General features: G+C 27.1%; 1 protein-coding gene across 1 annotated transcript in view; it reads left to right on the top strand.

The window, feature by feature from the left end:
• Positions 1-23,348, top strand: part of LOC142325736 (nephrin-like) — a gene marked incomplete at its 5' end in the record, with an annotated part of 400,912 nt that overhangs the window by 129,360 nt on the left and 248,204 nt on the right. The window contains one exon of the mRNA XM_075367769.1: positions 11,570-11,721. Coding sequence (XP_075223884.1) covers positions 11,570-11,721 — 152 coding nt within the window. The remainder of the gene's footprint in view (positions 1-11,569; positions 11,722-23,348) is intronic.

Genomic DNA, 23,348 nt, shown 5'->3' with positions numbered 1-23,348 from the left:
TTTTAATAAATTAAATTAAATATACAGAGTGATTCAAGGGGAATGGAGATATTTTGGAAACCGATTCTAGAAGTTGAAATAAGGAAAAACGTTCATACAAACATATATCCGAAAACGCTTTGTTATTGAGTTACGGCTAGAGAAATATTACTGATAATACAGGTAAATCCGGCAAAGTCCAATCACGTAACGTATACGATGAGAAGAGAAGACTGTCATGAAGATCATTTAAACGGTGTTGAAATGCCTCATCCCAGTAAGATAAAGTATATGGGCTTATACCTTGATCGCCATTTAACTTAGAGACATGATGTAAGGGAGAAAAGGAGGTTTAAACAAGAACGAAGATTATTTTGTAACCGTTGAAGTAATTTAATTGTTAAGTTTGGATTCATTGAAAATTAATTTTGTAGTTAATGGAAAAAAGACATCCAAAGAGCTTTAAAAAAAATCCGTTAATTCTGTATTTTAATTATTGGTATCCATTAAATTTATCTCAGTAATTTTTGATCCCCAATCATGAATTTTTGAATTATGAGTATAATGTCAAAATCATAATCAACTACCTTAATAGTACTCTGAACCAATTTTAATCCATAAATTACTTGTAGTTTTATACAATCTCCATCAGTAAATGATTATTTTTGATCACTCATCTTGACTTTTTAAATTCCAATAAAAAACATCGTTTTCAGCAACTACTAAAATTCCTGCATAATTTTTATTTATTTGTAATCTTTCTGAAGTTTTTCAATTACATTTCAGAATTATTTTTGATAAATAAAACATTTATTTAAAGGATTTCATTCAAATCAGTTAATATAGAATTGTTTTTATAATGTATAACTAGCCGGTCAGGGCTCTCTTCTTTCACGCCGTCCATCTAGTCAAGGAGTTCTGCTACCTGAACTTTCCTGTTTTCACTAAACTCATTTTTGTGATAATAATAAATACAAATTAAAGCCTGTTCAATTCATAAAAATTGTTAGTGTATTGTTATTTCTTGATTATACTTCATTTCTCTTTTTTTATAATTTCTTGTATTAAGTGCTTTTTTTTTTTTTTAAGTACCGAAACCAGGTATAGCAAGTCACATATACAGTAATATTGGTAGTGGCTGTTTTGGTTGAGCTGCTGCGCCATACATTTTTGCCCCCCTTAAAAAATCGAAATTCTAAAAAATCTAAAAATGGTTTCTAAATATTTATCTGAAGAGTTTTTAAAGACCAGATATAATGAATATCTCTTTAGTATAGTCGGAAATGAGGAAAATTTGAAGTCATTGTTCAAAATTTATACACTCTTTTCATCCATTTCAAGGTCGAATTTCGACGTATCTAGAAATTAGTTTTTAAATATTTACATGAAAATTATATACACCAAACATCAACTTGATATCTACATTTGATACAGAGAAATTACAAAAATAGTAAATTTTATTGTTACTCCATTTTAACTCTTATAACTCGAAATTTAAAAAAGAATCATTCTTAGTTTGCAGTTACACCGTAAGAAAAATGCGTAAACAAATTTTCATCAATTTTCAAAAGCTACCTTCAGTAGCTTTTGCTGGGCGTTAGTTATTATTAACGCCCAATAATTATGAATTATTAATTCACAATTCATAATTATGAATCAGTCAGAAGATGTTGTTTTATAGGTACAGATATTAGTCTGAATTAATATTTTACACATTTGTAGAAGTTATACAGAGTGCCCCCGAAGAAAGAAGAAATTTTCAGGACATGTTATATTAGTGAAAATAATGAAAAACGTTCATATAAACATAGGTCTGGAACGCATTGTTTTCGAGTTACGACAAGCAAAATTTCGCCCGGATTTCAGCTCTTCTAATAAAAAGAAGCCCAACTATAATTTTTGAGACTCAAATTAGCGAGTAAAGTGGTTTCTTATGTAATTTAAGCTGAGAAATCGGATAAAACAGGTCCCAGAACTATAACTCAATAATGTTTAAGGTAATCAACGTAAAACACAAAATTAGGTGTCGAATAGCAAGTTTTGTTTAGTTTTGTAGTACAATAGTTTTGTTAAATGACTAATAAATGCGAAAGATTTAGTAAAAAAACTTGTAAAAAAAATTTAATTCTGAGAAAATTTATTAAAGTACAGCTAATAAAAAGTAATTAAAAACTTTTAAAATTCATTTTTTATTGAAAAACGCAAAAAAGACAAAAAATCGCATTATTCTTTCTGTTCCTAACAAACATTATATTTAAATTAGAAAAACTGAAAAATAAAATGCATGAAATAATAAATAGTAACAGAATAAAAAACGTCAGGTACAGTAATTTTTCAAAATTCCGTCCTTCACTATATGCACAGCACTCTGCCCGACGTAAAATATTTCCGGAGGCATTCCGTATCATCTCAGGATCGTTTCTTATAAAGTCAGTTGCATTTCGTATTTTAATGAATAAGTTAAGTATTAACTTTCTGTTAGTATACTATCTTTTTCCTTTTTCATATGGCCCCAAACGAAGTAACCTAGAGGCGTTAAGTCAAGTGATCGTGGTAGCCAATCGATTGTCCACCACGTCCAATCCAGATTAAAAAATTAGCGTTCGAGTGATTTCTAGCTACTAAAAAAAAAAAATGTGGCGTTGCACCATCGTGCTGGAAAATCACTTGTAATTTAGTTTGTAAAGGTACATTCTTCAATAACGACTGCAAATTATTTTTCAAGAAATAAACATATACATCTTCCGTAAGGTTTTCATTGAAAACAAATGGTCCCAGAATTTTGTCATAAATAATGCCTTATCAGGCATTAATCTGAAAACTGTGTTAGAAACTAATTTTTACAGTACCATGTGGATTGTCTTCGTTCCATAAATGACTATTTTTAGAATTGAAGACTCCGTTTCTCGTAAAAGTGGCTTCATTAGTAAATAAAATTGAATTTACTTTATCAACGTTGTCTAGAAACCAAAGACAGATGTTTAGCCACTGAGGGTAATCTATTGGCTGGAAATTTTGAACACTCTGCAATCGGAAAGAATAAAGATTTTATTTCCGTAGGATGTGCCAGAGTTTGTTTTTTTATAAACCATCGCGACATGAAATTCACCTTGTGCTTGTTCCTGGGCTACGCTTGAATATGCTGAATCACAACGATGTTCATCATTAGCACGATGATTTACTTGGCGTTCAGCAGAAAGCAAACACGTTTGAATGCCTTTTCGTTCGTAAATGCTGATACATCGAAGCATCTTTAAAAAGAATTCTTTTTCAAAAAATGTTTATTACTCGTAGGTACAGAAAGAATAATACGATTTTCTGTCTATTTTGATTCAATTAAAAACGATTTTTAAAAGGTTTTATTTATTTATTATTTCTCTACTAGTTTTTTACTAAATCTTCCGCATTTATTAGTCAAAATTAATGTACTACAAACCTAAGCAAAATTTGTTTTTCGACACCTGCTTTGTGTTTTACGTCGGGCGATTTTCAATATTATTGAAATTACAGTTCTGGGATCAATTTTATCCTATTTCCCAGCTCAAATTTCACAAAACACCACCAACTTTACTTGTTAATTTGGGTCTTAATAATTACAGTAGGGGTTCTTTTTATTAGAAGAGCTGAAATCCAGGCGAAATCTTTTGCTACCCGTAACTCGAAAGCAATGCTTTCCAGACCTACGTTTGGGTTTCAATTACCCAACACATCTTAGAAATGGTCGACTTGAGGCCGTACAAGACTACACTTTATATACATTCATACGTATCATCCTCATTTATCTTCTGAAGGCAAAACGGAAAAAGAAAGAAGTCCTATATTTATATGAACGTTTTTCATTATTTTCACTAATACATGTCTTGAAAGTTTCTCCGTTTCTTTGAGGGATACTTTATATATAATATAATAAATAGTAAATTATTTATGAAATTATTACATTTGAAATTTATGATATTTTTTTTAATTGGCAATAAGTACCAATAAAATGTTGATAAATGTTTTATACTAATTAATCGCAAACATTAGTTTGCGTTTGTGATCACAAATTTAAATTTCCTACATATCTTAATTCGTTTACCATACATTTTAGGAAATACTGAAAATATACTAGTTAAACATAGGTATTGTTTGTTGCAATCTGGCTACGTTTAGATTTAGATTTTAAACCTTAAAAAATATTATTAATAATAAAATATATGAGACCGATAAATCTGTTTCAATCAAAATTACATCCGTTTTATATTTTATTTGTTTTAATACTTCATTTATTGCTTTTACTCTTTGATAAATTTAAAAACTTTTTTTTATGCATTCTCGTTATTTAGATAGTAACATTGTTTATTCTACTGTTTTTCCGGAGTTTTATTTACTTTACTGCTATTTTAAAATTCATCGCTTTATATGTTAGTGTACATATTTTTATGTTGTTTTACTGTATGTTGATACAAAGCATTTATTTAAATATAATTTAGAATCGCTCGGGTAAAATGCCTATTTGTTTGCTGTTAATAAATAGGTTATTTCTGACTGTAGGTAGACTTTTCCATTTACATGTATAATCATGTGTACAGTTATGCGTAAATTTAAGTAGCGTAGACTATGTTTGTTTTAAAAGAATTTAATAAAAGTAAAATGTGTATTTAAATATATATATATATATATATATATATATATATATATATATATATATATATATATATAAAGAGAGAAAGAGAGAGAGAGAGAGAGAGAGTCTAAACCCCAAATAGTGTTCTCATACCGAAAAATAAGAATGAAAATTTGCTATATTTATTTTTTTTTAGTGAACAATTATTTAAGAGATCTTTGAAACTAGTTGTAAAAAATATTAAATTGCACCATTATAGTTACGATTGTTATTAGCGAAATTTGTAATGTAAAATATTTGTCTAATGTCTTTAAAATGATGTGTTCCCGTCCTATTCTTTCCATTTAAAATTTTTAAAACATTCCCCTGAGAGCCTCTTGAGAGCTTGGTGTGTGGTGGTGGTTCATACTAAAACAATAGATCGTTTTAAGGTAAAAGCAAATGCTAAATTTCATTTTTTTATGTTTTAACTGTTAAAATATTATTTAATAGTTGTCATGCTTTATAATCATCTAATATACGTATATATGCATAATATAAATTAAGTACCTGATTTAAAAGAGGAATTGATGAAATTTGGCAGAAAATTGTCAAAAATTTTCTGTAATAAGCTGGTTATTTGTCAACCGATTTTCAAAACTTATTTGTCATTTTGTTCATAATAAAATGCTTAACATTTTTTTTTGTTGCAAAAACATTATATGAGACTAAGGATTACCGGGTTATAAAGGAATGAAAAATTTGTATGGCCGCCATTCTGAAATTTGTGAATGTGTTTACACTGTATTTTTTTATTTATTAGAAATACTGGTATAAATGTGTGCACCAAATATTATTGTGATTCTTCAATCCGATCTTGATATATAAACTTTTCATTAATAAACACAAAATGACGGACAGAATGTAAACGAAGGGGAGATCGACATTTTTTTGATCATTTTGACATGTAGAATCCTAAAATGTTTATTCAGCTCACCATTTTCGGTATATATATATCGATTATAGAAATTTATATAATTACCTAAGTATTTTAGTATTAGTATTTCGTATGAAAATATCATTGAAATTAATTTTTTTTTTGTCGCTTCATTTTTTCTCCAATTATACAGCAATGTATACAATGCAATGTTTTTCAAACATACCTTAATTAACATCAACGCCACCATGTTGCGGGGTCCCAAAAGTTTTGACACCGTTGCAGGGTTCATGGCGAGGGTTCTTCAGGAGAAGGATCGGGGGACTCGGGAATGAGGGACAGCTTTCTGCGGACCTGCCGTTCGCACGTGCTTGCATGAGTGGGCGGTAGAGATGAGGCACGGAGACTCTCTCACTCCCGAGCGAAAAAGACTGAGTGTAAGCGGGGATGCTCCACTCTGGGTGTCCCCATTAGAGGCATTGCCATAAAGACCGAGTCCCGGCTCCCGGAGTGGGGACCCAGGAACGGCATAGCCGGGCCTGGTGGATCCTACTCGGGAGTTTGAGGCTGGCCCGTTAGAGTAAAGGACACTCCCCTGGGCTGTGTAATACTTAACTGCAGGATCCGGCCCGGGGATAAGAAGAAAAAAGAAAAGAAACGTACCTTAAATAATTTTAAATGTGAGATATTGTTTAAACAACCGTAATTCAAAATTAGTCTATTTAAAAATAAAAATCATAATAATTTCAACATATTTCAAGGTAAGTTCACTTTTCAAGAATAAGCTTTTTTTCCTGGAAGTTGTATTAGTTTTTTACTATGAAATAGATTTGTATGATCAGAATATTTGAACTCTAAAATAATTTCAAGGGTTCTATTTTGTAAACTTCGATAATATTTATTTTTTCCCTGCTATAATAGAACTTGCCTAACAAAAGAAAAATATTATTGATATCATTCATAAAGTGTTAACTCCATTCTCCGATTTTTTTCATTCTTTTACTTCAAAATCATTATACATAAAGAATATCTATTAAGAGAACTATATATTATGTAACTGTGTCGGTATATCTCAAAAATGTTTAAACCCAAGAAATTGTGTTGGTGTACTATATCTCAAGAATATTTGAACCTATAAACTTTGAATTTTGAATGGTTCCTTGAATTTTGAATGGTTATATTAAGTAGTAGTCGGCTGCAAGGAATGCAGTTGTACGAAAAAGAGAAATTCTCAGCAGGGTGAGATGCGTGCTTCAGCAATATTACATTATGAAAGCCCTTCTGAAAACATGTAATGACCTATTTCCTGAAGATTTATTTCTGTTACTATTTATGAATAAATTATGATTTATTTATGAATCATAAATAAATTATGTTTAAATAAATATGAATAAATTATGTTTTATTTTTATTCATTTATAGCCTTAAATGATTAAGTTATTTTTAGCTTATTACGTCATTCACGACTGATATAATTTTACATTCTCTCTCTCACTCGCTCTCTATCTCTCTCTCTCTCTCTCTCTATATATATATATATATATAATTTTTTTTTTGGTCAGTTTATAATGAAGTAGAACAAAACGACTGGCTTTTTTTTATTTATATACCAATAAAAAGATTAAACCAAAAGTTATAATCGATGTAATAGATAATATTTATAATAGATTAAACCATACATAAAAAGAGATCAAGCTCTTAAAAAATGCATGTATATCACACTTTTTCTTAGTTTTTATTTATAAGAATTTTACCAAATATAAGACTGGTGAGGAACATCTCAAAGTATTACGCATGTGTATTATTATTATTATTATTATTATTATTATTATTATTATTATTACATTATGTAGCTTAGGTAAACAAAAACATAGTTAAAACATTTGCTATGTTTGAAGATGTAGCAGCATCTCGCTCTTGCGGAAGGACTCTTGAAAAGTCTACTAACACCCACACTAGTAGTTACTACTCTCCAAACTCTCTATATGGCTAGGATATTTTTAGATTTACATGTCAATTTTTTTTACAAAAAGGTTCTACGTTCTACATTAATGGTGAGATAGCATTTAAAACCGTTACCACCCTTGAAACGATAATAACGTCTTTATCCGTTCTATGAATTAAAAATATATATATATATATATATATATATATATATATATATATATATATAGATTGATGTAACTTACGAACGGATCTAAATTTTTAACTTGCCATTCAGTATGAATAAACTTTCCTATGTATGAATACAATATTTATCTTTCGTATGAATATTTCATATAATTATGAATAGTTAAAATCAAAAAAAGATTTTTTTTTTCTTTTTTGAAATTTCCAAAAACTCCAATTAGTTTTATGCTATCTCAATCGTCCTTAGATAAAATAACTTTACTTCAGCTTTAACTCAAATGGACTTACTTTGATTTTTTAAGGAAAAAATTTACGCATTACAAAAGGGAAGTTGAACATTTTTCTTTTAGAATTACCTTTTGCTAAGAGGTCAAACAACATTATAAAAGCTATATAGCTGTGTGTTTGTGTGTGTGCGTGTGTGTGTGCGCACACACTAAAATACAAAAAATATACCTACCAAATATACTAACCTATATGATATACCTATATATAAAGTGTTAGTATATATATACGTGTACGCGCGCTCGAGTGTGTGAGTGTGTGTCTGTGTATGTCTATATGTATTACAAATACAAAAAAGTGGTTATAAAAATGAAATATTATTATTGCTGCAGCTATAATGAGTTTTCTCTTACCCTAAACATTGTGTGTGCATGTACTTATGAATGGGCTGGTTTGTAATATTGTTACCGTTTTTTTTTTATTCTGTTTTTTCTCATTTTTCTTATGCATGTAACCTGATAATATATACAAACATATACATATATATAAACATATATGTGTGTATGTATATTCATTGCATATCTAGACTCCTAATTATATTCTCAAATACTGTAACCTAAATATATATATTATAAATTATTTTGTTTTCTGTTTTACGTAACTGAAAAATTCTCTTTTATATTTTCTAATTTTTTACTTTTTATTCGCCCTTATATTAAATAATTCTTAAGTGAAAAAAATATTTTTAAAAATGTATATATTAAAATATACATACAAGTATAACTATGTAAATTTTTCTCATTATAAATTTCTGAATCTCTGGATATATTCGATTAAATAAATTTAAAAGTTTATATACAGTGATTCAGTATTATTAGAAAGTAATTAAGTTTTTATTATAACTAAGAATCTAACAAATGTAACAATGAAGCAAAAAGTTTACGTGTAATTCTTTAATTAAATAATATTTATTTTTAAATTGTCAAGCCATGAAATGGCTTTGATTAAAATCTGACAATATTCTGCCATATCACAAATAAATTCTGTCTTATGGCAGCTTCCTTTTTACTCTTTTTATTTCCAGCTAAACTTTCAAAGTTGTTGATAATTCTATTTTTATTTATGATTGTTAATTTTTCTTATTTCTTTTCGTATATCTCCTGTTGATGATTCTAGCACTACTTTTTTCTCTCATGATACCACCTAACTAGTTAACTTTCTTGTTCTGAATCGTACTTGTTAAGTTTCTACTCTCATACATCTCTTCATTACATTTTATTTTTTCACACTTTTCTGTCCATTTAATATTTCCCAATTTCTTATAATCCCACACTTCAACATTTGTGTAAGTTTCCATGTTTTACATACATAAAGAAGAATTATTTCTATGGATCAATGTTATTATGTATTGTTCTACTTATTTAATACTGCTTATTTGATTTAAATCATTTTTACTGCCTCCAATTCTAATACTGATTACTATTATTGTTTTCTTAAAATTATTTTCATTTTACGTTTCAAAAACTGTTTTTTTTTTCTTGTAAGAAATTTTTTTTCCTTTGCTTTTAACATATTTTTTTTATTTTTTCTATCTTAGTGTAAAACATAGAATTATGAGTTCTTAATTTTTTTTTTTTTATTATTATTATTATTATTTTGATAAACCAAATATATAGGTTATTAATATCATATTAATAAATAATAAAATAAGTTAAATTTTATCATATTAAAAGCATTCTACTTTTTTCTTAACAACTGGTCTAGAATATGATTAGAGATCGTACATAGGATCTTAAATAAAGCAGTTACTGATGTTGTTGTCTGAGCCACTGAAGCACACTGAAGCAATATAAATAATAATGCGGTTTATTTACATATTGAATTTACATTCATTTCCACTTTTTGCATGTTTGTGTGTGTTAGTGTGTATTTTTATATTTACTCTTATATGAAATGTGTATAAATGAATAGAATGCAGGTACGAGCAATAAAGATGTATGCATGTACTTTGGTATTCAGTTGCTACATACATATATGTTTTGAATAGTTTTATTAGTAATTTCGACTTATTTACAACAGCGTTCTGATGAACTAAATCGTTATTGGAAACCATTATGTACTTCCCACCTTCTATAAATTTCATCGTATCTATGTATGTAACATATATAATATCCATTCAGAGCATACTATTAAAATTGTCTGAAATCGTTACGGTAAATAACTGGCACAATTTTAACTTTTATTACTGTTTTTAAACTACATATTTCTAGAACGTATTACGAATATATATTCTTTATCTCGTTCTCATTTACACCTACAGTGATTACTAAAATGAACATTTAGGAAATTTCAGAACTACATTCCTAAATAATTTATTTACATCTTTATTAATAATAACTTTGGTTGTAAAAGATAAATCCGAAGTAGAAACAAGTAATATTTAAAAATAGCCATTGAAAAATTCAGTACTAAAAATTCCTTCACCGTAATTAAACTTTACTAAGTTACGTGAAGATTTTTTTTTTTATTGAGTAAAATATTATTTGACTAAGAAAAGATAATATAGATGAAAATCATGATTTCAAGGGGAAATTTCACAGCGAAAGTCTACTTTCAATCTATCAATTCTTCACTACAAAAGGGAAACATTGTTTACATCAGTCCATTAATATGCCACAACTTTTTTTTGTCTTATCTTCTGTATTAAATATTGACCTCGAAAATTTCGATCATAGATTTTTTCCTTCAAGAGTACGATCATTTTGGATGCAGACCAATATCGTATTATCTATCGTTGCCTGTATGGGGTAGCTATATGGTCATAAAATAAAAATTAAATATCCTTTGGCTTCACTTTATTATGTGTAGGGGTAAATATTATAAAATACCTTGATGTAATAAAATTTAACCTTTTTGTTTCAAAATGATTAACAAATGAAAAAGAGAAAGTTTGTAACCTATTATTTCTTAACAGAAAATGGTTGTAATGCATACAAAAATACCTAAATGATGAATTACAAAAGAGATTTAATCAAATTTTTATAGTAGGGAGGTATTATACACATTTTCTGTTTTTTAACTTTTGATAATCCTTACATTTTTTTTATATATGAATTGATTTCTTTTAAATAGTATGAATTAGAATTTTAAGATTTCATAAAAATATTATTCTTTTTTTTTAAAATGAATTAAGTAAAATATTTAAAAAAGCAAACTTAATAAAACATTTATAGACATATAAATATACTTTGATGATACATTATTTAATCGTACATTTAATTTACAATAATTAAACATTTAATGAATTCAATACATAAAATAAACCTAAAAATCAGAACACGCTACATTTATTTAAAAATGTTAATTTTAGATATTTTAAATATTTTATTTACGTCTATATAATTAATAAATTGTTTATATTAAGTATTTCAATATTTTTCTTTAATATTTGTTATATATCATACATTTTTATTTGATGATAACGGTATCGTTATCATTTATTATAAGATTTATTATTATTTATAAGTTATTACTTATTGATAAGATAGTTTTTGTTAATTTTTTTTAATGTAATTTGTTGAAAACACATATTTCAGATAAAGACCTCTACAAAAAAGTTAAAATTTGTTCTATTGTATTTTATATATTACATTAAAAAATTTATATACATTTCCAAAAATTAAATTTACCTATAATTTTCTTTATTTTAACAGTCAAACCTCTCGATGTACGGATATTAGGAACTAGTCAACCACTTTCTGCTGGCAGACGTTACGACCTTCTGTGTCAGTCATCAGGATCACGACCACCTGCTAAAATCACATGGTGGAAAAATGGTCATCGTTTGGAAAAAAGTAAAGAAGCGGTGAGTTAAATGATGTTACATCTCAAAAATATAATTATAACTTATAAGCCTAATTATAATTTATTATTATTGTTAAATTACATTTATTATAATATGTAACATATGTTTATATTTTACGTATCATACATTACATAATTATTTTATATATTCCTGCACGACAAAATTAACATTGCAACTGAACTTAATTGACAGAGCACTGCAATCAACACCAACCTACAAGGCAACCAATTTAACTTCATTCGCAGGGAAAAAATGAAATAACAGTTTGCGATTGAAGAAGAATGAAGTAATCTATCTGATTTCTTTCTTCATTAATCGTATTTAATAACTATGTAATAATATTTATACCTTCGCTATGAATATTCGTTTTTCTCATATTTGCGGATTTGTTTTTGTATCTTAACAATTGAAAAATACGAGTAGATATAAAAAAGACCATGTATGTATTTTTCTACGATTTCTATGTTATGTAATGAACATTACTTGGACCATCTATACAAGTGTTGTTCCAATATATGACGTGTTGAACCTTTATTAAAAAAAATGTATTATGATAATTTAATTATATAAATAATAAGATTTTTGAATGCTACTAAAAATACGATATTTAAATCATTATTTTTACTACTTGACTACCATATTATTTCATTTATAATAATCTGTCATTGGAAAAAAAAGTTGAGTCAGCAATTTAAATTTTCTTTTTGCTTGTAAATTTTTTATAAACTTAACAAATTATATAATTTTTATGCTTTCCTTTGTTTGATTTACATTTCTTTTGGGATTGGTATTTTTAGAAAACATTATATAATAACAGGTATCATTTAATAAATTAATTTTTAAATGTTATAAGAAAAAATTTTATAAGAAAAACTTCTTGAATAAAATTAGCAGAAATTAACTACTCTTTTTTACTCTCTATTCTTAATGTATTTTGGACATACCACAATTATTTTCTGCAGCAGCATTTTAAACGAAATAAATTCAAAATTTTGTTAATTAATTTCTATTTGCCAACAAAACATATAATTCGAATATTTGTTAAATATCATCATAAATATTGCATCAAAAAAAGACTAAACAAAATATTGTTTTCAAATTATTGTTGAATAAAAATTATCAGTTTCTCCTAGTCCTTCATCGTAGTTTTATAAATACACACAAGTTCTCCCTTGTGTCTGTGTATAATACAATCATGATCTAGGACTAATAATAAACAGTTTATTAGTTACAGTTACAATTCTATACTTTAAAGTAAATCTATAGTATAAATATCGTATAATGATGATGTTAAAATTATGGTTTAATATCGATTATTGGTCTTTTTTCTCTATAAATCGCCTTTAAAAACTTTTACAAAAACAGCAGGATGTATTTATTTTCAATTCTTCACAAAATCTAATACCAGTTAAACGGATTAAGTGCTTTTTTAACGTAATTTTAATATAAAATTAGTTATATACTTTTTAATTTATCGTTAGAATAATGTCTGTGGGTAAATAGCTTATCCGCATTCCATTTTACGAAAATATATGAATTTTACAATACATTTTTTTTTTAAACCCGTAACTGGGTTAAATGCATTTTAATTATACAATATATATATATATATATATATATATATATATAATATTGCATAATTCTAGTTATACAGAGATATTAGTTATTTTTAATTACATACGCTATTTGTGTGCCAGTTACAAATGTAAAATAAAGAGCCCGGATAAGTATCGTTGTGTGGGTGTAGTATTTCGCTTTAATTATTCCAAATATAAGGCGCGGTGGCGCGGCATGTTGGCTGAGCCGAGTAATAGATGGGTGGTACTGTGTACAAAGTAATGCTCACTTAGCTATAATGGTGATTAATGTGAATAATTAAGGACTAATCAGTGGACTTTGCGGCAGATTAACGAATTCATAATAAAGGGAAACCATGCTGTATATCCCACGATCGTTTTAATCCTTCTCTCCCTCCAAATAACTCTCAACTACACGGCTGCATTTTATTTATATATTGTAATCTTTTATTACAGCGACGAAAAAACACAGCCGTATGATTTCGATATTCATTCGCCTTATTTTAATTATACCGAGGTTAAGTGGGTAGGGTTTGATTAGCCTTAGTAAGAAACCAAATATGAAAAAGAATAAGTATAAATTTTAAATAATTTTTAATAAAGAGAAAACCAAGAATATGTACCTGGTGTAACTATTTAATATGAAAGCATTTAATGAATATGATAGATTACCTGTGGGTTTTATCTTATATAATAAATATTTTTCACAGTTCTAATAATTTTTTTTTTCCAATTAAAACTTCAACATTTTAAAGTTAGCGCAAAATAAAAATTAGTAATCTGTAGGTGCCGTTTTAAAAAGTCGAAATTTAAAAAAAAAAACTGAAAAAGTTTTTTTAAAAATTGGTAACAGAACAATCTATTTTAAGGTGATTGTTATAAAAGCTTTACCTGTAGTGGACCTATTTTTCGTTGTAAATTAGTTTCTTCAACTAAAACGTAATTTAAGTCGATTCTAAAAATCAACTCAATTCACGAACTTAACAAGGTGAACTGAAGCATATTTTTGAGAACATTTTAATTTTTAATACCACGGTAAGTCATTTACATCAAAATTCAAACTATATTTTAAGATTACTATGTTTTCTATCGTCCTTTATCATTAAACCTGATAAAATAATCGAAATGGAATAGTCTTCTTTACAACTTCTATATCCAGAATTTAGTTTAATTATGGTTTTAAGTTTCATTATTACCTAAAATAACAATGTATCTGCTAAAATCCTGTTTAAATCTAGTACAGCATGAAAAAGAAACTAATAATAAAACGTATTTATACATTTATTTAATAAACATTTCATTTTTTATCATTTAATTCATTTTTCTTTCAAACAACAATATTTCATGTGTAATACTTAATAAAGTTTGATTATAAAACGTTTTGTACTTGGTTCTGTTATAGGAACGAAGTATAAATCTTACCAAATTAAAGATTATTAACTGTAATTATTGATATTTATTTTTTTAATTTAATTTGTAACCGGCTTCAAAAAATCAAAATTTAAAAAGAAGAATTGAATAACATTATTTTAATTATTTTTGTGCGTACTTATTTCCTAATGGAAATGTAAATTTGATATTTGCTTTTTTTTACTACACTATCCTAAGAGAAAGGCAACGTGATTGGATAGAACGTTTCCCCTATACTTCAGATCGTGCGCACGATTTTCGTAAAATACGTGTAGCTATCAAACGATTCGTTTTAACTGTACAAATAGGAAGGAAGAGTAATTAAAACAAAATTTCAAAAAATAAACGGTATTTTCTCCAAGTGATAATCTGAAATTTTTGAAAATTATCAAGCATTTTATCAAATAAAGATGCTGAATGTGAATTGTTTTTTTATACGCTCACGCGCGCAAGCGTATGTGTGGATTATATTCTTGTGATAATAATATTACGCGTAAATAAATTAAGCTACAAAAATTAACCCTAAAAATAAAAAAAAAGATCAGAATATTTAAGTTCTTTAAATTTCGACTTCCGGACAACGTCATATTGAAAATAGATAACTTCCACCAACTTACTATTTCTTAATCTACCGGGTTAGTCTAGCGGTGAGCTCCTCATTGCAAGTCAACGGATTTCGAAGGCGAGAGTTCTACGGTTCAAAGCCTAGTAAAGTCACTTACTTTTATACGGATTTGAATACTAGATCGTGGATACCGGTGTTCCTTGATGGTTGGGTTTCAATTAACCACACATCTTAGGAATGGTCGATCTGAGATTGTAAGACTACAATTCATTTACATTTATTCATATCATTCTCATTCATGTTCTGAAGTAATACCTTAAGGTGGTTCCGGAAGCTAAACAGACAAAGAAAGCTTACTGTCCCTTAATCTGGCACGTGAAGTTTAACAAGAATTTAAAATATATATTTGCTCTTAGTGTTTAGACCTTTCTATGACGATTTTATTTTTTATAATTTTATTCTTATTAAAATGTTGGATAGGCAAAAAAAAATTGCCCATGTGGAAAGCCTGCACAAAAAAAAATGCAGAGGCCAAGATCCAAATCTTGATAAAAATAACATAAGCAGTGAATTGAAAGAACATTAAGGAACTGTTACCGAGACTGTAATTTTAAATCTTATGTTTTAGTGTAAAAATACCTCGCATATCATAATTTGTGTCAGAATATTTATCACTACGCTCTAATAATTTATTATAAGCCAGCGATTTAAGGGAAAAAAGTTTATTATTTTATATATATATCTTCAAGACTGAAGACGTTATTGTTTACAATATTTTTCAGTTAAAAAAATTTTAGACTATACTACGTAGAAAGAATATATAATCAGATAACCTCAGGAAATTTCACCGAAAAATATTAAGGAATTATTGAAATTTTGGTCCATTTGATGAATAGTTAATCTTAAGATGCATTAAAAATGCGTACAAAATACATTAAAAAATGAACACGGAACGAACCAAGAACTTCTTTCTTTCATACCAGTTAGTTAAAAAAATATTAATAATTTGTTCAGTCTGGAATTTCAGACTGTAGTCGCACTTATGTGGTCCGCGATAATTCTAACCAGTTTTAAAATAAATAATATGAAATTTACAACGACATTAAAAACAGAGTTATTATAGCTGCATATCAATTATGTTAAAAAACGTTTGGACTGACATCAAACCCAATACTCTAGAACAATTATAATAGTTCCAGTTTTTATTTTAAATTAAAATTCAGAATTTTTTTACATATTGAATATGCTCTAATAATTATGCGTAAAATTAGATATTCTTCACATTTTTTAACAATAGAACCTTGTTGACACTTTAATTTTAACATATCTGTTTTTCTGGTTTAATTAAATGATTTATTATTCAAAAATACTAATATACAACGAAAAACCAGATGTGTTACCTAAAACGTCATCTGTGTATTTCTTTTAAGTACCCAGGTAAAGATAAATAACATAAGTTCGTTGACCTTCATGATATAAGAAAAGTCTTTGTGTTCACCCGGAAGCTTTCTGGGTTGAATCTAGGTCAGTCTGGGTACTTTTAATACGATAAAGAATTCATTTTTCATCAATAGAAAAAATGAAAAATAGTTTTTAGGGCCAGTAACTATAATTAGACTTGAGAATATACTTATTTTATTATTAAAAAAAATAAATAAATTCAACAAAAATAAAAATAAGTTATTGTTTTTGAAATATGAATTTACAAATTATTTAAAAAAAAAAATCATAAGTAAGTTTCACCCGTAAGTAGTGAGAAACTCTAATGCATCTGATTTATTTATAAATAGATTTAGAAAGAAAATGATATAAATAAACAATAAAGTTGGGTATAATTAATTTAACGCCTATTTATTTAAGAAACAAAAGAATATATTTATTTAATTATAATCTTTCTTTAAAATTTTAGGTTAAAACAGTAAAATCCTGAATCGACATAAAAAAATCATATTTTTAAGTTCATATATATATATATATATGAATATTACGTGTTTCTGAGTAAACTCAAAGATTATATTTTCCTTATATTTCCCAAATTATTTTTTTTTTTACGGCTAACCGTAAACAAAATCAGTTCAAAATAAAAATATTAATTTATAAAAGAATTGACTCGAAGAAAACTATGAATTTTATTATTGCTTCCAACAAACAAGATTATTTTAGAAATTAAAAACACTCAAAAAATAGAGATAAATTTTGATTAATAAAAAATAAATAAAATAAAAAAACAATAATACAGTATACCTAACCGTATTACTTCCACACAATAGAATATTATATTAAAAATATATAAATAAAAGAAAAAAAAACGAATATATTATAAATTAACAACTATAAGCAATGAGAATAATAAATAAAGATAAGATGAAATTATTGGGACTGAAAAAAAATTTCTTCATATTCTCACTGTAAATAGATTTAGGACTACATAACTCAGGTAATATTAATAACTCTGGTAACACTTTCGTGCTTTTGAAAGGTTACATATTACTGAGTACTTTTACAAAGAATTTATTAGCTTATTTGTATTCGTTTTTATTGAATTAGTTTATTTACTAAAAAAAAAAAAAAAATAACAATAATAAAATAATAAATAATAATTAAAATAAAGAAGTTCGATACATTTTGAAATCGTATTAGAAAAAAAGGATAGCACACGACTCAGGCTGCTAAAAGTATTTGTAATTTTTATAGCATCAGTATATGTACCACAAACTGGTTCAAGCATTTTTAGTCAGAAAAATTTGATGACAATAATGCACCTCGTTCAGATCAGTTAAAATTGAAAAAGTCTACGAAATCATGAAAAAAACTGAGCAACATCGGCACATTAGAATCGGGAATAACTAACGAATTTAACATCGATCACAAAATAATATTAAAAAAAAAACAGTTTGAAGAAGGGTAGATACAAAAAAAAAAACTCGGCGCCACATGATTTAATAATGAACAATTTAACGGATTGAACTTCGCCTGCGAAATGTTGCTGAAACGGAACGAAATCGAATCATTTTTGAGAGGAAACATTATGGGCTATAATAAATTAAGGATATACAACAATAATATGCAAAAAATCATGATCTAAGGAAAATTGAGTTCTTCAAACTCTGGCAATGCCAGGATTGGCACCAAGAAATGTGATTCCATGTATGTGGTGGAATTGGAAAGGAATTGTTCATTATAAGCTGCTACGTCAACAACTGGAAAGATTACGTCAAGCAAACGAGATTCATTTATTACAGTTTTTATCCAAAAACACAATGACAGAATTATAATTTTTAACTCAAAAATAGCGAAAATTGGTCGATCAGAACAGGAAATATTTGTTAAAAAAACATACTTTGAAACACTAAGAAAAACCTAGTTCTACTTTTACTTTCCCGTCTAGCGGTACAGCAGAGCTATAGCTATAGAAGGGAAAGTATTGTAATTGACCCAATTTAGGTATATGCGGTTTTCATTGCAGCTTGAGTTTTTGACACCTAAGGAACCCAAAAAACCGGATGGAAATTTTCCGGATGTTTGTACGTACGTGTGTTTATTCGGTCTTGCAGTTCTTATATCTCCAGAACTACTGGGCCGATTTTGATCAAATTTTTTTACATTACTTCTATATATGAAGCATTGATACCAATAAATTTTCAACTTAAAAAATCAAGAGTGAGGCTGTACAGCAATATCAGCCTCAGTATCTTGATATTTCACCTAATTAAGGTCTTATTTTTCTTAGGCACATTAGTTAATAATTAAAAAACAGTAATATTTGCAAAAAAGAGTTTTGCAAAATCGCACCCCCACCCCAAAAAATGATCTAAATAAACCAGCGGCTAATAAGTGGTTATAAGTGGGTATTCTGCGTCAATAGTACTCCCACTCACCACAAGGAGGGCTAATGTAACACTGACTGCTGCAGTCATCTACTACATGTTGACGTCACAGGTAAACGATAGAATTAAAAAAATGAATAATATTTAAAGTGTAAAAAAATATTTAAAGTGGCCGCTAGTACCACCACACCCGCTCGAATGAAATACGGTATGCGCATGCACTTTTATTATTGAATTAAACAAAAAATATTATATTTAAAGAAAATGATGAATATTTTAAATTAAATTATGTACGTATTAAAGTATTTTAAATTAAAGTAAATACGTATGTATGTGTAAGCCGTGCATCAGAAAAAAGCCGCGTGACGGGAAAGTCCTACAACTCTCATGTTTTTTATTAAATTTTTTTATTAAATTACTAAGAGAACCTTTCCTGTACTTTTATAATGTAAAAACATAATGGAATATATAAAGGATGGAAGTAAAAGTAATTTAAATTGAATAAATATAAGTTTTCGTTTATGAGTTTATTTTCAATCATCGTTATTGATCGTAAAAGTTGATTCTCTTGAATTTGGACTCATCTTAACGACCTAGTTTTCAACAGTTTTTAATCAGTATTCAGTCTAGTTGGGCTAAATATAGCATTAAATTTTGTTAAATACATAATTGGCTGAAGATGAGGGTGATTTAAACCATATTTTTAATTAATTATGCAGTTTTAAAATTCAGCTCAAACTAAAACGGGATCAGAATTGTTATTTTGAATTTATACAATTATTAAACAAAGATGCGCCAAGAAAATAAATTGATATTCTTCGACTATGGACTGAATTTTATTTATTGTTTTTTTTTTTTTTAACCTCCGAAACCACCGTTAGGCATTGCTTCAGAGAATTCAAAGGATTTTTAGCGTGTGAAAATGACATGCCTGACGGGGATGACTATGTACTACTAGGTACAAACCTAACTGGAGAAAACACATCTATTTAGTTGGAGAAAACTAATTACTACAATGTAATTATGAGAAAATAGTAATTAATTAATAATATTATAATTCTGTTTCTGACAAATATAATGACGTTTTTGTATTTACTTACGTTGTTTTACTACAGACAATAATTTAAACATTTTGTTTGAATTTATGTAAGATGTTTAATCATAAATTTTTAAACTAAAATTACTATTGTGATATTAATGTTCTTGCTACATCATTTACATTATCTAAGTGTTTTCTGTAATAACAGGTTGACTTTATTGACCGGGATGAAATAAAGCACGAAAGAGTTTCAAAAGAAGGGACGGAATATGTAGGAAAGTTAGCAGAGAGAAAGCTGGAGCGAGATTTAGGTTCGTCTTGGGATAAACTGTAAATTAGCAGTCCCCGAGCAAGCTGCACAGACCGCTTCCTTCTGATTTATTTCAAGCCCGGTACAATGTCTCCATTGCTTTCCATTTGCAATAGTAGTCCTCTTTCTCTTTCCATTCCTTTTCCAAATATGACATCCTCTAATTCTAGCTGAACGAGGAAACTGTACGAACATTGTCGTAAAAGTTACGTTACTGGATCTTTCTAACAAAAATCCAACTTATCTGGATTTTCATTTTTTATATCAGATTTTCACAGCATACAGACCATTATATTTGCCGTCCTGAATGATGATTAATTTTTTTTATGACTGTTTTATTAAATAATGTCACAGAATAATACATTAAATCTAAAGTTTAGAATCTATTTTATTTTTACACATTCAGTTATGGTTTCATTAATTTAATTTTCAATATTTTATGTTTCTTTTTATAAAATTCCTTTTAAGATTACTCAAGATATAATTTAATTTGTTTATTACTTTTCTTACTGTGAAGTATCATAATAAAACGAGAAAGTTATCTCTTTTCTTTGGTATCGATAAATATCAAAAGAAAATATAAGATATCACTCAATAAATTCGTAAAACCCATCTAAATAAATACATTAATCACCCAATTTATGTTTGGGTTTTCCTCATTAAATATTAACGTAAATATTAAAGAAAGAATTTAGTCCCTAGTGTTATTCGTTTGATTATAGATTCTAATCACCATTGTGAACTATGAACAAATTTATTATCTTTAAACAAAGAAAACTTAGCCACTTTATCTTGATTCCTGTTTTATTCTGACTTTTATCAGTTATTTATAAATTTCATCACCTGATTAAGGTTAAAATTCTGTAAACAAAAGATTTTTATTATATATATATATATATATGTATGCGAAAAATTATCTGAAATAAAGGATATATGAATTCTGTCGTTTTAGGAATCCCTAACTACATGTTTGAAAAAATTATGGATTTGTAGAAAAATTTACATTGAAAGGTGTTTCAATATAACGGAAAGAAAACATTGTTTTATTGAGGTTTCTGTAATCGGAGAATTTTATTTATTTGAAGCAGGACTCAAAAATCGTATCCTTAAAATTTTTTTGTATAATTTGTTTATTATATGTAAAAGAAAAATAACATTCACACAATCATTTAACACAATTTTAAAAGTTTCGATTCCAGGAAATTGAATGTTCCAATAGGTAACATTTAGATGACATATTCACCAACTCAAAAGAGTAAAATAAAAATCCTTTTCTTTTTTCATCTCTCAAAATTTCTCGCTCTTTCAAAATCCTTCCATCACTATAACCAAAATTTTATTCTTTCCGCTCCTTTCTCTCTTTGCTTTCACCTTTAAATAAAGTGGGCTTATTTTTTTAACAACCTTTTTTTTCTTCCATTCTGTTACAATGACACGAAAATGTTTTACTTATTTCCAAGAAGCTATCAATTTTCAGTTACTTATTACTTTTACACTTCTTTCTTCATAGAATAGTAAAATATAATTGGATGTAATGTTTCTGAATTAAAAAAATGTTTTTACACTTCAAACTTAATGGATACAATCTCAAAATCTCGTTAAAAAAAGAAAAAAAAAATATATATATATTTTTCAAAATAAAATATTTGAAATAGAATAAAGAAATATAACATAATTAAGAATTATAAACTTTTTTGAAATCACATAAATCTAATTAATACTAACTACACTTTACACTTTACACTATCAGTGTAAAAATTTAAATATTATTTCCTGTAAAGAGAATTTCGCAAAGCATATCATTTTCATTTAGTTATTGATGTTAAAATCTAAATAAGTCAATTATTATCACTAATATTATTATCACTATCTATATTCTCTATGGAATAATTAATGAGAATCATTTTTTTTTTTTCAAAAAATTAATTCGGTTATCACATGAAATTATATTATAACAAACAATTTGAAACAAATATATTTTATCTACAATGAACATTTTTTTCCCTGGAAAATACTGAAATATATTGATAGGCATGACGGATTTCCGCTATTAGATATTCAACCATTTTGACAGATTAATCTTACTTAATTAATCAGATCAATTTATCATATTTTTTTAAGTTTATCTTCATTCCGTAACAGAATTTAAAAAATAAAAATAAAAACAGCTGTTAATAAAGCCAGTTAAACGCATGAAGAAACTAATGTTAATATTGCAATGTATTATAAATGTTATCGACGAGCTTCTGTTATTATTATAATAAAGTAGCTTAATTTTATATTTTATTCATTTGATTTATGTGTATGTGTGTTTGCGCGAGCGTCGCGCGCGCGCGCTCAGCGGGTGGATGGATGATACTGTGTTTACACATGTTACTTGGTTGTAATATGCATTAAACCCAACTGCATGGAAAGAGAAAAACAATAGTAACTAATGTAAAAAGCATTAGCCATCTGATGACATGGATAATAGTGTTGTTAAACACTTTGATCGAGAGATTTATTCCAAATATGAGTGAAAATTTTTAAGTAAAAATAACGATATCAATCGAATTATTTTAATAGGTAACGAATACCCAATTCTACCTGAATTAATGATTGAAATACCTAAATTTAGAAACAGCAAGAGATGGACTTATAAAAACAAAAATTTAGAAACTAATGAAAAATACATTCGAATTTTGGATCAACCAGCAGCTTATGATGTAAATTTTGTTCATAAATACTGTTACAGTTTTTCCACTATAGTTGTCTCACTCCTAAGAAAACCCTAATGATTTTTCTTACAAGATTGCAAGTGGTATGACAATGTTATCTTTGTAATATTACAGTAGATAATTGTAATTCCTTAAATTTAATCGGATTTCGGTTAGGTTTGGTAATCTTTTTTTCATACAGT

This window comes from Lycorma delicatula, chromosome 5 (genome assembly GCF_047948215.1).
Source record: "Lycorma delicatula isolate Av1 chromosome 5, ASM4794821v1, whole genome shotgun sequence".
Lineage (NCBI taxonomy): Eukaryota > Metazoa > Arthropoda > Insecta > Hemiptera > Fulgoridae > Lycorma > Lycorma delicatula.
The sequence above is the reverse complement of the archived record's forward strand: the minus strand, read 5'-3'. Positions and strand labels throughout refer to the sequence as shown.